The sequence below is a fragment of the Centropristis striata genome, chromosome 22, assembly GCF_030273125.1.
Source record: "Centropristis striata isolate RG_2023a ecotype Rhode Island chromosome 22, C.striata_1.0, whole genome shotgun sequence".
NCBI classification, from domain to species: domain Eukaryota; kingdom Metazoa; phylum Chordata; class Actinopteri; order Perciformes; family Serranidae; genus Centropristis; species Centropristis striata.
In genome coordinates, this window is record NC_081538.1 from 24,750,216 (window position 1) to 24,768,551 (window position 18,336).

Genomic DNA, 18,336 nt, shown 5'->3' on the forward strand with positions numbered 1-18,336 from the left:
ATTTTAATGCCAAAAAGAACACTTGAGTTAACACTCGAGGTGTGAAATACAGGATCAGAGTTAAGAGTAAGAAGTTCGGAGTTAAAATTTAAACATTTACACTTTTTACACAGGTTTGATTTAGTGACGCGTCCTTTTTACACTCGGTTTTGACAACAACTATTTATCGCCTGAGAGTTAATTATAATGGATTAACTCTATCCAGAGTATAATTAACTCTACTAGTGTATGTCTAGTTTAACACCAAGAATTCAACTCCTCTCAATTTGCTGTGTATGTACAAATATTAGAGGTGGGGGAAAAAATCGATACAGCAGAGTATCGAAATATTTTGCGTGGCAATATTATATCGATTCGGGCTCGCCAAGTATAGATATTTAGCTTTCAGACAGCCTCGCCTGGGCTGACTTTTAGGAATATACTGGAGATACATACACATATGAACATATGAAACAAGAAGATCTAAGGAATCTATAGGCTGACCATGCATGTCAGGATATTGTGTCGGTAAGTTGTCGAAATAACGCTGCAAAGTTCGGCTATTTTTTCAGAATCAGAATCAGAAAGCCTTTATTGTCATTGCACAGAGTAACAAGTACAAGTACAACGAAATTAAGCCATCAACCCGTCCAAACATATAAAACACCCACAAACAATATGACTCTGACTCTCATTGTGGAGAAATAAAACTGAGACTAAGAATTTTGTCTTATTTGACCAAACAATTCTCGGTTGAATTTAATTTAATGGACACCAAATGCAGTTAAGTAGTTAAAAATTGTGGAATCTAATACAGAAAGAGAAATCAACTTGAGAACACGGATGGTTGATTCAGTTTTTTTTCCTGCTCTCCAAAGTGCTTTTTTTAACAGCGTCTGAGTGGAATGAACAGAAAAAACTATGCTGTTGTGTTATGTTCTGTCCTCTCTTTCTTTAGAAAGCGCTGTTAACTTCCTTTCTGCACCCACTTGCCACATCGTGGAGCTCTGTGGCATGCTTACAATCTGCAGCTGTAGTTTTATTCACTGTATTATCAGGAATAGAATTAGTATAACTACTGTTTGTGATTGTGCTCTTTTACTCCACATAAACAGAGTGTAAGAGAGACGAGCAGACACACACACACACACACACACACACACACACACACACACACACACCTGCAGACAGAAAGACAGGAGACAGAAGGGGGAAGTAGAAGGCCACATTTGCCTCGCAAAGGCGGTGATGTCAGCAGCCCGAAGGTCCCTGTGGACAGCTGGTTGACAATAATCTCTTATTTTTAGGTTCATGAAATGTGCTCAAATAACATTTCTGTAGAATGTTACTACATACATTTATGTAATCTTACATTACAGCAACCATGCATTAGCCACTCTTTGTTCAATTGCATATATACTGTAGCAAGTGAGCTAACTGCTAATATGCTGAAACAAGTCAGTCACAACAGTTCTCTTACTGGCACAAAGCAAGGAAGTTCGAGTTGGAAGTAACAGGAAAACAAGTAAACACAAAGTGCTCAAGACACACATAATATTTACTTATATTATATTATTGTTATTGTGTACTGTCTGGCTCTGACTGATTGTATTTTACTGCCCTGACATCATTCTTGAAACTTATAAAGCCTCTTTTGAATTGAAAAGTTGAATGGAAATCAATGGCTGCCACGAGTAGTTGCCAAAATATATTCAAAATTCAAGTTTTCAGCAAAAATAAAGTGTTTTTTGTCATTGAGGAGCTAAAACTGTGGTACAATGGCACTTTAAATCAATGGTATATTCATAATTTGTTCAAACTTTAACTACCTAGATATTACCTTAATTACAGTTATTGGCTGCCCTTTACACATGCAAAAATGGTTGGGTGCCCCAATAAAGTATGATGATGTGCCCTCTAGTGCAAAAAAAAATCGATAATGTGCCTTAATGAGTGCCCTTCTAGTGGCCTTCTGCCCGTTAGGTGCCTCCACCTCTCTACGAACGGGGAATGCGAAAGAGGCGTTGCTACATCGAGTGGTACTAAAATCTGCAATGGATAACGAAGCAAAAAGCGGATTAAAAATATACCTGTTTTCTTAGTAGAAAAGCGCAATTAGATGCCAAATTAGAAAATATGATAAAGAGCCCTTGCAATAGAGAGAAAAAGAATCCCAGTGAAGAAAATGATCTGCAGTGATTACAAAAATGTCACAGTAGGATATCAATAAACATTCTATAATAGACTATCACTGAACTGTGAAAAATGTTATGTGAGGTTTTTGCTCTCATTTAGCTGATTGATGCATTTTTCTTAAAAGTGTACAAATTTGATCCTGGGGGGGCCATGCCCCTGGACCCCCGCTAGATGGTTCGGTTCGATGGTTTTAATTTTCAGTACCATATCATTAATTACTTTGATCTGGATCTCCTTTTAACTTAATGGTAATTGTTTCGTTTCTGTTTATTTCGGTCAATACATGTCCAAAAGAAAAGTAACAAACCAGAATAAAACATTGATCAAAGTAAACAATAAGTAAACAGAGAAAGAAAATTGATAATAGACATTTGGACCGAAAAGGCTGAAGCATAGCTTATTACGCCTACCCTGTTACAACTCAAGTTAGTTAAAAATTAAAAATGTACAATCTGTTATTTATTAATAAATAAGCAGTCAGAAAAGAGAGAAGTTGCTTGATTTTTTTCCCTTTCTTCTTCCTTTCTCCTTCCTTTTCTCCTTTCCCTTCTTCCCCCTTTCTTCCATCTTCCTTAAAAAAGAAGAAGAGAAAAAAAGAGAGACAATCAAACATACAGAACAAGACAAAACAAAAATAGCAGCAGCATAGCACGTGTCACCACTCATTACTCTAACATATATAAATGAATCATCCTGTTTTTAAGTGCTTTTTTACATAAGTTAATGCTTTTGCATGTTTTTAAGTCATTCTCCAATTTGTTCCATAAATTAACAGCTGTTCCCGTGGTGCATCGTAATTTGGTGTTGGTTCTGGTTTTGAACTTAACTTGCAATCAAGGATGAGGACTATTTCACCTTGCATCATAGCTTTTTGGGTGCTGGTGGGGCCCCATGTTGTGCAGACTGTGCCCTTTTTAATTTTTGGCCCCTGCCCTTCAAACAGTCTGAGTGTGCCACTGCCTACTAACCACCTACTATGTCTTGTGTTGGGACAAGCAGCCTCCTAGTGTCAGACATGGATATTCTGTGTTAGCAGGTCTTTGATAAACCGTTCTGTGTTGTCGATTGAAACCCACTCCCTTCAGCTGTATGAGAAAACAAAGCCTTTCCAGTTGCTCCTTGAAATTGCTGACACTACAAATGAATAAATAAATAACCCCATTTGAGGATTATTATGTTTCTTCTGCAAATATAGAAACACACACAGAAGAGGGGAGAGGGGAAGAAAAATAGCCTGAAATAGGAGAACGTGACAGAAGGTGGGAGGGGAATGAAAGGGAACAGCAGAAAGGATTTAAATGGAAGAAGACAGAAGAGACAAGTGAGGTGACTGTCATCACAAAGCTGCATTCAAACAGTGACTAGCCTTGGAGTTTACTTCCATTTGATGCATTATTAGCTGGCCATGTAGCAGTAGAAAGTAAGGCGGTTACAGTAAAAGCTTGGTTAGGTGACATTATGCAGTTCTAAATAATGAAAGGCAGATCCAGGAATTAAGACAATCGTTAGTTAACGGCAGTCAGAGCCGAGAGATTCAGGCAGCCCAGGAAAACTGAAAGGCAGCTGAAAGTCAGAGCAGAGACAGAATGAATTAACTAAGGAACTGAAACTAAAGAAGTGTTAATTGCCCCACACAGTTCTTCACTCTCATTTTGTCATCTTCATCCCTGGTTTGGGGCAAGAAATTCATAAAAAACAAACTACCTTGGCACCAGTACAACATAAGGGGTGTTTCGATTACAGTTGAATACCCGGAATGAGGCGTGTCTCACTTGCTGAAACACTCCTAATTTGAATATGAGATGTCCTGAGCGGTTTGACCGAACTTTTTTTGGCCCTGTCGAAGAGCAGGGCTGTTTTCTCCCCTGAAGAAAGCCTGGTTGCTGCCAGATAGAACGCTAAGCAGGATGTGACGTAGTCCCCGACGCCACAACAACACGCAACATTTCTAAAAGCCGGCGAAGTAGCAACTAGTAACAAGCGACAATAAACATAAGCTCCTTTCATAGTGTGGTTTGTGAAAGATCTGTGCTGGCTTTTTGCCTTAGGGCGTTCATAGTGATCTCACAAAGGTGTGATTTTCTGTCCTTTCATAGTGCAGTCCGGCATCGCAGAACGAGGTGCACAGTAGCACAGTGCTAATAGGCTAACAGTTAGCTCTGTAGCAGTTCAGTGTATAGATGCTGCATGAGGTGTTCACTTAGCTATCTTTGTTTGTTTACAACAAGAACCGGACACTCCGTGCACAGTTAGTGATGCTGGCTAATTTACGATCAGCAGTGGACACGTTGTGTACCGTTACTGTGCCTATTTGTTTATGATCAGCGGCTACGCTGTGCACAATTAGCCATGCTGGTTTGTTTATGATCAGCGGAGACACTGTGCATAATCAGCCATGCTGGTTTGTTTATGATGAGCAGTGGACGTTGTGCGTAGTTAGCTACAGAGGCCACAGTTGTGTCTCCGTCTTTAATCGGTCGCGTCACGGTCGAAACTTTCGCTAAGTGATTACACAATGATAGAAAACCATATGTCACCTCCGGAGTCTTGTAATCCCTCTGCGGCCATTTTTTGTAATGGAGACACACTGCGTCAGCGTCCATTTGAGAGGGCTGGCCTGAGACTTTCCCAGCAGCCACTCTTTCCCCTAGAGGAAACACGGCTAAAAAACCCCAAAAGGGTCTTTTTGTTGTACTGGTGCCAAAGTAGTATTCTACATGCAATTGATTGTGATAGAACATCTTTGTTATCAATTACTAACCAACCATTGAACTGTTAATAGCATTAGTCAACTCTCTCCATAATATTTTTAATTATTGCCACAAGGTCACCAAAAGTTTTAAGCCTTTGTAAATCTGGACCGTTATCACTTCCAGGTAGTTATTGGTTGTCAGTGGATCGTGTGATTTATCTCGGTATCTGCATATAAATGAGCAATTCATAAGTAAGGGGATAATATTTTGGATTTTGTTCTGGTTTCTGTTTGTCGTCTGAGTAATATTGACTACTCGGCTACTGTAGTATTCTGTGGAGAGGAACCCATCGGCTGTCGTCTAAATACAATTAGTTTTTTTATTCGCTTTCTGAAATGTATTCATATGCAGATATTTGTTCATAGAAATCAGTCGACTCCAAACTCCAGCTCCATTCTTGTGTCTGAAGTTGCTAATCAGACTGTGGAAGAAGAAGAAAAAGTCTTCAGTCTTTATCTTCAGACCAATAGCCAATGGGTCCTTTAATTGGTGTCATTGACAGGTTATTGTATGCACTTTTGTTGTGGTTTAACCCTCTGGAGTCTGGGGCTATTTTGGCCGTTTTTGGATCCTTTTAATTCTGCCTGTATATAACACTTAAAACAATGTTTACCATGTCATGTCAGTATCTTTTTTTATCTGCACAACCTCACCTTTATGACCTATCATGATGGCCTATCATCATCAAACAAAAACTGGCATGGAGTTTAAAGCCAGTATTTTAAAGGGAAGTTGGTGGCAGGGAAACCCACTGCTTCGTTTTTACGCCATGACATCATGAAGAAGTCGTATGATTTGATAATGTTGGCGCTTTTGGTGACTCCAGAGGGTTAATGAATGAGGAGAACAAGCAGAGAGGTGGTTGTTCAAAGCACATTTAATCCACTAGGATACATTTCTGGCTTCAGAATGAATGTAAAGGTTACAGAGACTGAAACTTCTTAAATACTTGTCGTGGCATGGTGCCAGTTATTCTGGTACATTGAAGGTTGCTTAACATTGTGCTTATACGATAAAGTTGTCAACACAGATGTAACATATCAGGTCAGCTTGTCAACTGAAACACTTACTCACGTGGTCAGAGGCGACACAAGTCTTATTCCACGAATACACGGAAATGTAAGTATAAGTTTATGCTGAGCTTATGAATACATGCTGTGCAGAATTGCAAAGAATGCATCCTAACAACAGGTCATTTAGATAATTTTCTGTTTGGATGCAGTAGAAACCTGTTTATATGTCAGAATCTTTCTCTCTAACTCTATGGAGTCTTTGGCTATTTTGGCCATTTTTGAATCCAACATTTTTTTTCCTTCTTATTTGGTCATTTTGTGTCTGTTGTTGTCTTTTTTAGTCATTTTGTGTCTTTTTTTAGTCATTTTGTGTCCTTTTTTGTCATTTTGTGTCTTCGGTGTTTTTTTGGTCATTTTGTGTCTTTTTTTTAGTCCTTTAGTCCAACATAAAATGTGATTTTGAATCTTTTTTTGACTTTCAAAACACTATCATGCTCAATAAAGAATTTTAAATGTTGCAAATGTGAACAAAGGTTGCAAATATAACATATAAGAGGGTTACATCCAGTTCTATCATTTTAATAAATACATAAATATATTTGAGCTTGTCTCCAGTTTTACTTGGTATATCATCATCAAACTGAAACTGGCCTCATGGAGTTTACAGCCAGAACTTTAGAGGTAAATGTACAGTAGAGCTCCACGCTGCTTTGTTTTCTAGTCTGGATGTGATGAAGAAGTCAGGATTTTGAGCTTTTGCAGACTCCAGAGGGTGAAAAGTTTGAAGAACCTATATGATTTGCACTATAAATGTCACAAGTACAGATCTGGAAAAAATGCTTTCTAGATCAAGTTTTCTTGAAGCTGTGGCGTGTACAGGTTCGTCTGCTGCCCCAGGGGCTGTGACCCCTTACAATATAATGTACCTATTTCCAAAGTAGTTAGAAGTTAGTTATTAGCTTTTACATTAGAAAACGGCAGCAAGCCCCAGGCTGTCTCAGCAGTGATTTTGGAGTTTCCCATACCCAGTTTAAAAGAGGAGTTTAAATGTGCAGCGGTAAGGTCAGGAGATGATGTGGAACCCAAGGGAAGCAGTTAAAGAGTCATGGTAGTGCTTATACATCAGGATATTGTAGGTAAGGTGCAACATTGGCGTTGGGGGGGAGGTTAAAATGGGCAAATGGCAGTCTTAAGAGGCAGGTCGACAACAGCAGGGAAGAGGAAAAATGTCCATAGAAGAGATTCAGAATAAAGTAGAGGCAGCTAGATGTGCAAAGACTCCATCCCTAAGCAGGATTAATGTTCAGTGCAACCTTTAATTCACTTCCATATTCCCTGAATCTTGCCCCGTGTGCTCTTTGTGTTCATGCAACACTTCTCATTCAAGGTGTAAAACAAGCCTTTCTCAAGGGTGATATACCTAGAGACATAACGGAGTGCTTAAGTACTTAGCAGAAGCAGCAGCCAGTGGCTTTTAGGTAAAGCTGCCACTCAGGCCAGAGTGGACGGCCAAATTTAGCTCTCTGCTTAGGCAAAGGTAGGAAGGACTCAGGTTTAAATGAAGCTCGGTGCAGGGACAGAGAGTGGTGTTACCTGTTTGACGGTTCAGTTGATTTACGGCGGCACAGTCGGATGGCAGCTGTGGAGGCCAGTGACGGGTCAAGACATCATTTATTATGAGTATATACAGCTTTTGATGGAATCCTCACCCAACCTTTGACACTCACCACAGCGCGTATTGAGAAATACCACGCTGTGTGTATTGATGCTTTCAGAAATCTGGCCTTAAGCACAGAAAAATATATTGAGTTTCTACATCCAACAGCTTTCCTATGGGATATTCAGACACATACAACACATACGGGCTCATGTGGTGAAATCCAATTCCAATATTAGTATTACTACTCAGTGCTATTGTCTTTCCGGCTGCATGCTGAGTCCAGCTGTGGGCAATCACTTATTAAAGCCTCAGTAGGTGGATCCTCAGTGTCCGTTCAGTTCTGCATGCTAATCATAGCAGGTGCTGGTCCAATAGTGTACATGCATGCAGATTAGTTTGCTCAGTGGAGGTAGAGCACCTTGTGTGGTCAAAGGTTTTTCTGCAAAAGCGGGTTCAAATGAAGTTCAGCCAGCTTTTTGGATCACCAGCACCGGCAACACACCAAATACAGATGTTAGGACATTAAACTTGATGCCCTTAGAGACCTTTCCACCCACTTAATCCCCTGTCTGTACAGCAGTTGGGACACAAATGGCATCAGATCAGGGCACAGGAGACAAGATTTCATGCAAATACCTTTCACTTTAAAGAGTGTGATTGGATTGGTCCCCTTCCAAGAAGCAAATCTGGACACAGATCACATTTTGATAGGTATAAATGGTGCCATATGTGTTTGAATGCGAGGCAGGTTCAGAAGTGTGAGGTACCAGTCTGCTCTCCCATGCTGTTCCCCATCAATCCACTGCTTAGCGTGGCAACTGGAAGGCTTGGCGGCAAGTGAAGGACATATTCCATTTCCTGCTCCAGCAGCACTCTCAATGTCCCATTCCTGGGCTAAAATGGACCAGACTTTCCCCCACCAGGAGACAGATTCTGAACATGAGAAACACACGCATTGAGGCAGCTGCAGAGTTGAGTGAATTTCCATGGCAATGGGTGGACTGGGGATGGTCAGCATAATGCAACAGAAGGAAGGCACACTATGTAATCACCTGTGGGACTCGGAGAGCAAGAGAGACTGTGTGTGGGTGTGTTTCAGGCTGGTGTCCTGTAATTTCAGCAAATTAGCGCAATTTCTTAAAAGGCAAATAATGTCCTTCTTCAAGATTTCATGGCACAACAAGAAAGGGGTGCTCTTGTCCAAGACATTTTGTTTGATTTCAAATTACCAAGCTTACTTGAGCTGTTTCTTAAGCAACAAGTCCTTCAAATAAAACAGCAAAACATGTTGTTTGTCAGTTCCCTCTAGAGTGACACGTATGTGTTTCCTGATCTCACTCCCACATCATGGAGCCTATCTTTTTAAAAAAGATAGAAAATATGATTTACAGTTCTCAGGGCATAATACGAATAATCTGTTGAGCTTTATGTAAGACTCGATAGTCCTGCAATGCCACAGCCTTCAGTCCTGAAATATTTAATGAAATAAAGTGACCTTAAAATGGAACTGGGCGTCCATTGGCTTCCATTCATTCCCATGTATGAAAACCTGTAAACAACTTTTCTGCTTTGTGTGTTTGCTTCATGACCATGAACATAAACCAAATAAATTACATATTACTGTTATTGAGTACTGTCCAATAGAGGATTGTATTTTAATACTTTGACATCATTCTTGAAACTTTCATGCCAATAAAGCCACTTTAAATTGGAAAAAGTGGATTGCATATTTGATTTTCTCCTTGAGTTGAATGGGAATGAAGTGCTGCCAGGAGCTCTTACCAAAATATATTAATTAGAATACTTATGAATAGAATAATGACTTTAAGTTCAAAAAAGAAATTGAATTGTTGATTTGGAGAGGCGTGATTCCCTTCCAGGCACCCATTGACTTCCATTAATTCCCATGTATGAAAAACTGTACATTTGACTCCTGCTTGGCTCGTTTTCTCCATTAAAACTAAAATAAATACAATCAATTACATATTATTGTTATTGTGTACTGTCTGACTCTGACTGATTGTATTTTACTGCCCTGACATCATTCTTGAAACTTATAAAGCCCCTTTTGAACTGAAAAGTTGAATGGAAATCAATGGCTGCCACAAGTAGTTGCCAAAATATGTTAAAAATGTAAAAGTTTTCAGAAAAAATAAAGGGTTTTTTTGTCCTTGAGGAGCTAAAACTATGGTACTACAATGGCACTTCAAATCAGTGGTATATTCATAATTTGTTCAAACTTTAACTACCTTGATATTACCTTAATTACAGTTATTCGTTCTTGCGTAAAACCATCTGTTAGCTGATGTTTCTATGTGATGATGAGCAAAAGAAAGTGTCAAACATGCTATTGCCACATACACCAAACAGTTTTCTGTTTGTGTGCATGCAGACCCTTCTGAAATCCAGTTGGTGTTTATGGATTCCAGCTTTTTCACCACAGAGCTGGCATCGCACACGTTCATTGAGGACTAATCAACAGAGCACAGTGTGTGTCTGGTGAAACTGGCATGGTTTTAAGCCCATCCTGATCTTTTAATTAGTCTGATTATCCAAACAGCTGTCTGCTGGCGCTCACTCTGTCTTAAATGCACACACACACATGCGCACAGCGTGATAATGCTACATATGTGACTGCCGCCGGGTGCCCTCAGAGCAGGGTGTGATAAATATTGTCAGTGCGGCTCTGATGACGGCGCTCCAAGCTCTGACTTACTGTCAGCTCACTCTCCATGCTGGATTTTTCTTGATACAGTGGAAAGTTTTGAGGCCTCTGCAGAAGACTTTGAAGAATCTTCCGTCACAGATCTTGAGCGTGTTTTATGTGCATGTGTGTGTCCATCAGGATGACTTTCTGGACTTCTTTTTAAGTCAGTTTTCAGCACAGAGAAAGACCTGCATGAATTTCTACTTGATTCATGATGATTCAGTGGTGGTTACATGATACAGGTTCGTTTAAATGCATATTTAATGAATAATAATGGCAGTGAGGCTGCCCCTCGTTTTTCCTTTCACTGAAAAGCAGCAGAATGATGCATTTGTCTAATGAGAGACAAAGTGATATATTTAGCTTAATAAAGGAAAATTAGATGTCTTTTGTCCTGAATTTGTACAGAAATTGAAAAGCACCACTTTGCCACATTTGTTAAATTTTAAATAGTATTGACCTCACATTTCACTCTCAGTAGAAATAGCAGCACCCGTGCAGTGCCGGTAATTTTAGCATTTGTGGCCGTGGCAGCAGCATTAGTATCTGCACACAGAAAGTCAATAAAGCATGCATAATTCAGCACACATGCAAACATCATTTACATGAATAAAAGCAAATGAATGGGGCTAACACAGTGCATGTTTTAGGCCTTAAAGGTTGCTCTGTGAGCTCCACTCGTTTGAGGCAGAGTCGGAGGCAGTACAGCACCTCTATCCCCCAGAGGAACCAGCTGCTCTCTTGTTTTTTGACTCTCCACAGGCTGTTTTTTTTCCTCAGCCCGGCTTCCCAGGGGACTTACATGACACCTGCTGAGCTTAGATGTTGGATTCTCTTCCTCTACATAGCAACAATGATTTCCATGCAGCCATCTGTTGAGAAAACAGTTATCGTGGCTGTGTGTGGCTCTCAAAATGCTTCTAGGACGAGTTCTGGTAGTGGATGCATGAATATGTTTAAACCTTTGGGAGTGTAGTCTTGTTCTCCTAATTGGCTCATGCACCAGAGAGGAGATTTTACCGCCTATATACGGTCTCCTTTTTCTTCTCTATCTCAATCCTTTCCCCGCCGCGCTCCCTCTGTCATTCACCTTTCCCCCGTCAGCAGTTCGCATATCAGCAGTGTCATGATAGCGTTGCCGTCAGAGCAGCGAGAAGTGATGAGGAACAACCTCAAGAGAGAAACGAGAGCGAGCATCACATCTGTTTAAATGACCTCCTTCACCCTCGTACACCTCGCTGACTCCAGACCAGTGCAGCCGCCGCTAGAACTGGACTGCTCTGATGTGTGCACACACACACACAATCTATTTTTGGATACATGGCCAAATATTGGGCCATATTGAGGGAGAGCTGCAGTCACCAGTGTGTGTTCCAACTGCTGCTCAGCTACTGAAGCTCCTCTGATAGTTGAAGCTGAATGAATCTGATTTATTTGGGACCAAACAAAGTGTTTCTCTTCTTGACGCGTGTGAAGCCACGAAGATTCAGGTTCGTGAGATTTATTCAGACAGTAAAATGACACGTGGGGTGCAGGATGGGCAGATTTCTCGACAGGGAAGAGAAGAAAAACTGGTGATGCTTGTCGATCAAACATGCCAGTTAAATCCAAAATATGAAGAGGCCCGTCTCGCTCCTAAGTTCACACTCAATGTGGAAGGAAAGTCTTGAGTCTCCTGTGTTTAAAAATTCTGGCAGTTTTTGAAAAGTTGGAAGTTGTTTTTTTCATTTGCACAGCATAAAATTGCATGGAACTGGATACATTATATACTCCTGATAATATTATTGAAATAAAATTCAACTTGGCTCCTTTTCTAGCCAATTTTGCTCCATATTTTTATAAAGAATAAAGTAAATTTACCAATTTGGGATGTGAACGGGGTAAGAGGCCTTGCACTTTTGGGGGGACACCGCCAAAAATGTTTGGTTCTACAGTCATGGAAAAAATTGTTAGACCATTGTTTTCTTCAGTTTCTTGTTCATTTTAATGCCTGGTACAACTAAAGGTACATTTGTTTGGACAAAAATTATGATAACAACAAAAATAGCTCATAAGAGTTTAATTTAAAAGCGGATATCTAGCCATTTTCCCTAGTTTTCTTCATAATGATTTTGGTTATTATCAAGAAAACCATGGAAAATTGCTAGATATCAGCCCTTAAGTTAAACTCTTATGACCTATTTTGGTTGTTCACATGGGGAGTGAGTCACTCTTCCAGTAGTCTGGCCCTTTTCCTTGGGACCACTTGACTTGAGAAGACCCAACCAGATGCTATTGCCTTGATAACACACTGGCAATGACATCTTGAAGGGGCATTAGGAACACCTTGGTTAGCTTGCTGCCCTGGTGAAAGATGGATGGATTGGTGGTTTCAGTCCTTTATCAAGCAATGTGATGCACATGTACTGGTCCCAACTTCTTCTTGCATACAAATTAGCTACTTTTCTTTGTTTAACATAATTGTATACTTTGAATATCTTTGGGTTGTGGAAAAAATTGACGCCGCCAGATGGTTTGTTACACAGAACCATCTGAGAAACCGTCATTTAAAACTTTTATGAAAGAAGAGCTGTCAATTAAAACAGAAAATACCTGGCAGGTGATTGGAAGAACCATCTGTCGATCACCGTCATACACCGTTTGTGCTGAGGTGAGTCGGGAGAAGAGCAAAAGTCTTCATGAGAAAGGGCGTAGAAAAGTGACGTATTTTCGCAGGCCAACCTGGGAGTTAGCATCGCCATGTGGTCTATTGAGAATTTGCTGAAATAAGCTCTGTGGCAAACATATATTTCTGATGCTGACGCATTTTGTTCAGCAGGATAATCGTCACAAATGAACACCACTTTTATGATGTTTGAAGCGTTAATGCAGCCGATAGAAGTAAAAAGCTAACGTAATGCTATAGCTAACTACTCCAACTACCGTTAGCTTCAGACGCTCTCTGACAAGCTAACCAGCAGTGTTGACAAGCTAGCAAAACTGTAGCCTAATAAATTATTTATTAACCTAATTTACAATCTACAACAGTTTGCAAGAGCACTGAAAAACACGACTGGAGGCTGTGAGGCGGACTAGTAATAATAATAATAATAATAATAATAATAATACATTTTATTTGGTAGGCGCCTTTCTTTGCACTCAAGGACACCGTACAAAAAAGATAGAAAAAAGACTAAAATATAATAAAAATATAAATAAACAATCTCACTATTATATAAAATACAATAGTGAGAGAGTTCTCGTTCCATGTCCAGCGTGATGACGTTTAATGTCCCCGACAACCACTGTAGTGGTTTATTTAAGTGGGGGTATTTACTCAAGTATTTTATGTTGTACAATAACTTGTATTATCCACAGACCTTATTTGAGGCATCTAACCACCAACCCATTAAAAATCCTCATTGAGTTTGAGAGGTTAGACCCCAGGGTGCTAATATGCTAACTAACACTCTGGATGCAGCTACTGCAGCCCTGACACTAACCTCTTTTGGAGCCGCCATTATTGTTTTGAGCAAACAGTCACCTCTCCAGCAACCAAGAGCTCCTCACATGATGCTGACTGGTTGTTCGGACACAAATGCATTACTTACAGCCTGATGGGATGGATTCCTGCAATATCATAATCCTGCAAATCTTGCATAATGTTGTGATTTTACAGGAATCCAGCTGCCGTGCAAGGTTCAATCCAAGCAATCAGAAGATGTTGCATTGGGAAAATTGTGATGGGCTTTTTCCCTAATTGAAAAGAAATCTCAGATAATGTGCTTTATACATATCTGAAAAAACAGATACATCTCAAGGATATGTTATTCATACATAGATTTTAGAAGTCTGCACACTCTTTAATATTTTCTGTTTTTATTGCTTTTAAGCCCGAAGTAATACCCATAAAATCTGACATTGTTCGCTTCCGTAATGATTCAGTAGCTTTTAAAGTCAAGCTGTGTTGGTCGGCTTGCAAATGTGTGTACGAGCACATAAATATAGTGAAATATGTCGCATTTCCAAAGGAAGAGGAGAAAAGGAGAGGGCGAATAAATACGAAGATTACATGACCAGAATGGAAGAAGAGCCACCAGGAACGAAACAAACACCAATAATTTGTAGGAATGTTGCTCTGCTGGAGTGAGCCCGCACTGAAACATAATGTTTAGTTTCACCACGTGCTTGTTGACAGTGGAGGAAGGTCAGATCCGGGCCATGTGGATGCTATAAGCTGAGGGGGGCGTGTGATGTGGCAGGGGATGGCTTTTAATCAGAAAAGAGGCATATGAAACAGATGTAGTGCCCCGTGCTGCAGATGGGGGGCATTGTAGGACCTGAGAATCTGGAGGGATCCAAGGGAGAAAAAAAGGGATCTTGGTGAGATTGGTCCCCACCGCCAGAGCCGTGCTTCAACGCTCCGCTCTCCCTCTCTCGCAGCAACACACACTCACACACACTTCTCCCCTTGCCCTGCTCTTTCCCGCTCTCTCTCGCACACTCTCTCTTCGCCTCGGTGTCTCTCAGTTACTCTATTCTTCCGCGCTCTCCTGTTTCATCTCTCTGCCGTGGAGTGCACAGAGGGGTGATCCGTTTCCCGGGCTGCCTGGCTGCTTGGCTGGCTGACTGGCAGTGGCTAGATTGGGGCAAACAGAGACAGAGTTGGGGACCTGAGGGACAGGACAGCACAGGGGAGGGGGACTCCGGCGGGGAAGATCCAGCGCAAGATTTTCCTCCAGCGGAGATAATTTGCATCACAAAACCTGTGGAAAAGAGGACTCTGACACTGTACTGGCTGCTCAACCGCTGTCCGCACAAGAGGTGCCATTTAGCGTGTTAATATGTGTGTGTGCGTGCGTCTGCTCACCTTTTCAGTATGCAGATTCATCGGCTTGGCTTCTTTTCTCATGCAAATGTGAAATATTGGCTGGTCGTGCTGCTCCACGTCTTTGACAGAGACACAGACGGAGCCGGTCTCTGTAATTCGGGGTTTGCATGATTATTATACAGCACTGTGTGAATTAGTTCAGCTCTGATGGATTAGTGTGCATGTGTGTGTGTGTGACAGAGACTGTGCTAAATAATAAATCTCCCAAATATGACAGAAAACTTCCAAACTAGGTTATTCATTACATCTCTCATCCTCTCTGAGCGCTTTTTACAGTCGATTGCATGTGTGTTAACGTTCGTCTGCCTGCACATGTGTGTTGCTGACATGTACGCTCTCCATCATATCATGCTCACTGCCTCAGGATCACCGAGGGGGGGGGGGCAGAAAGAAGAGTAGGGGGCTAAACGCTGTGCGGCAGTGTGCCAAGTTGCTGCCTTAAAGAGGATGCTGAAGGTTAGACGAATGTCTTCCCAGCCTGTGCACCCACTCCGTCTGCCTCTCTTTACTTCTATGCAGAGGAGTAACAAGAATGACAAGTGTGGTGGTTAAAGCGGCACCGTGAGGAATCCCTTAAGTAACGTCAGCCGAGCGGCGCCCCCCTTCCTCCCGTCCGTCCTGTCCTGCCTCCATTTGATATGTGATTATATGAGTGTGTGGCTGAGTAGACAGATGGAGTATTTGTTGGGGAAGGGGGGGGTGGAGTTGATGCTTGTTTTAGCTTCTACTCCCCCCTTTCTACTCCCTCTTGGGATTTGCCCTTGCCTTCCATCTCTCCCACCTCCATTTCTCCGTCGTTTCCCTCCATCACTTTTTATTTTTTTTATCTTCTGTCTTCTTGCTGAGCCAGCGAGATTTACTGGTTTAAAGTGGAAATCCTTTCAGAGGACTGGGGCTCGAGAGAGGAAGACAGAGAGGAAGGGGATGGGAGATGGGAGGGGGAGGGACTCAGGTGAGGGTGAGGGAGAGGAGAAGGGGAGTAAAAACAGCCCGGGGTGGGGAGGGAGTCCGTTGGTGATTTATATGTAGACATTTCTCCACACGTGTTTGGCCAGCGCTCCAATTAACACCTCCACCAATCCGTGGCTGCACTTGACAGATGCTGAATCTGAGAGAGGGCAGAGTGTATTCATTAGTGTTGGCTGTGTTTGTTTGTAGGGATTTAGCGAATTCAAATTGTTTGCTGTGGTTTTTTTCCAGCGATTTCTGGGTCATTTGTCGCCGCAGTGTTTTCAGCTTCCTCTGCTTGCTCTTGAAGTTTTTTGCAAATTGCAAAGAAAACACAAGTGAGTCGAGCAATTTATTTCTGGGTAACTCACAAACAAATCCAGCTGTCCCCATTTCTGATCAAGGGCTGAGTAGGTTATTTTTTTCTTTACTTCCACATGAAAAACAAGCCTTCCGAGTCAGAGTGATTGATGTGAAGGGGGGAGGTCTGATGCTCATTACTGATTCCTGTCCCTTGTGATCCTCCAGGGGGCGTGATAGACAAGGACCTGCGCCACTACCTCAACCTGCGCTTCCAGAAAGGCTCGGTGGACCACGAGCTGCAGCAGATCATCCGGGACAACCTCTACCTCCGCACCGTCCCCTGTAAGTCCCCTTGTCCTCACCCTACCTCCCCTGAAACACTTTTTGCTATCAGTCCCTCTTGAAGCTCCGTCTCATGGAGGGTCAGAATCTAGTTTTATTATTCTTCCTATCAGTAATTTGCTTACATGCTGCCCATTTCTAAATCGATCACATCACACAGTTGATAACTGGAGGACCACTTACTCTAGAAACCCTCCAAACGCTCCAAATCATGAGACATTTGAAAAACCAGCAACTGTGCAAACTCAATCTGCTGATGAGCAGTTTGATGCATCCATAGAGTGCCAGAACAAGCATCTAAGTGGCTATTTATTTGAGATGCTTCCAAAGCTCAAGAATGAACTGTCAAGCTCAATATGTCAAAAAATATTTGTATCAAGTTACTAGAAACTCACTGACGCAGAGAAAAGCTGAGGCCAAGTACAACTGGTTGGTTTCTAGCTGCCCCACTGCTGCTGTGTATTGTCTGGTCTTGAAGGCAGCATGTATGCGGGTCAACAGGCTCTCCCAAAGGCTGCATACAGGTCAAATCAGGTGTTGCAGCAAAAACGCCAGTCCTCCCATTTATTTTATTGGGGTTATTGTGCTCAGGCCGGAGCTCTGGCTGCAGGCCAAACAAACCTGCAGAGGCTTGCAGCAAGGAGTTGAAACAGAATCAACTTTAGGAGAAACACAACCTGACATCATGCTGCGGTGGCCAATCACATAACCAGCAAGTTGGCTGGATGGAGAGTACAGCAAACATCCTTACCTTTATCGCCGCCATGGTACAGGCAAGAAACAGCTTCAGTACTAGTCTTGCATACCCAAACTTGGACTGGAGAATGGTCTGCCTTCAACAATTGTCATTTTGCTTGAACTTTTTGTGTGTTTCTTTGAACCAATTACAAATATCCTGGGTGGCAATAAGCTCAGGATGCACTGATGATGTTGTTTTTGAAAAATAGATAGCAGAGAGACGTGGCTGCTGTCAGACTGCTTTGCTGTTATGGTTGCAATGTTGGAAACTTGCCATGGGAATTAACAGGAATTTATGGGATTTAACAGGAATAAACAATTTTCGGAAAATTGGAGGTTGGCCCTTAACAGGAAGCTTAAATGTAGTTGGGGAAAAATATATTTTTTGAGCATTATCTTGACTAAATCAACCAGATTTCATGCAAGTACTTTTGAATATCTGCTATTCCCTCAATCACATGCACACTGCTTGCTGCATGGCTGCTAGGACCACGCCCCCTACCTGAGGCCACGCCCCCTACGTGCACTGTGCATTCCTCTTATTCCTCAACTTATTTTTGATAGATAGAGGGGCTCTTTTCACCTCCTTTTTCCACTTTTTTTGTCATTTTACTTAATTTTTGAATGGGTGGGGTCGGCTGGTGAGTTATATTTAACTCAACATTTATGTTTTTGTTCAATTAAATAATTGATTGTTCAATAGAATAATCAAAACTTGATAAAGTTCTTCTTACAAATAAATCTGTTGAATGTTATGTTTTTTTAATTTTTTTAATTTTGAATATTTCCAAAATTCCCCAGCTTAACTTCCCATGGAAAGTTTCTGG

At 41.4% G+C, this 18,336-nt stretch overlaps 1 protein-coding gene across 1 annotated transcript in view; it reads left to right on the forward strand.

The window, feature by feature from the left end:
* magi2a (membrane associated guanylate kinase, WW and PDZ domain containing 2a) overlaps positions 1–18,336 on the forward strand; it is a 383,066-nt gene that overhangs the window by 96,833 nt on the left and 267,897 nt on the right. Inside the window, exon 2 of the mRNA XM_059326084.1 lies at positions 16,655–16,771. Coding sequence (XP_059182067.1) covers positions 16,655–16,771 — 117 coding nt within the window. The remainder of the gene's footprint in view (positions 1–16,654; positions 16,772–18,336) is intronic.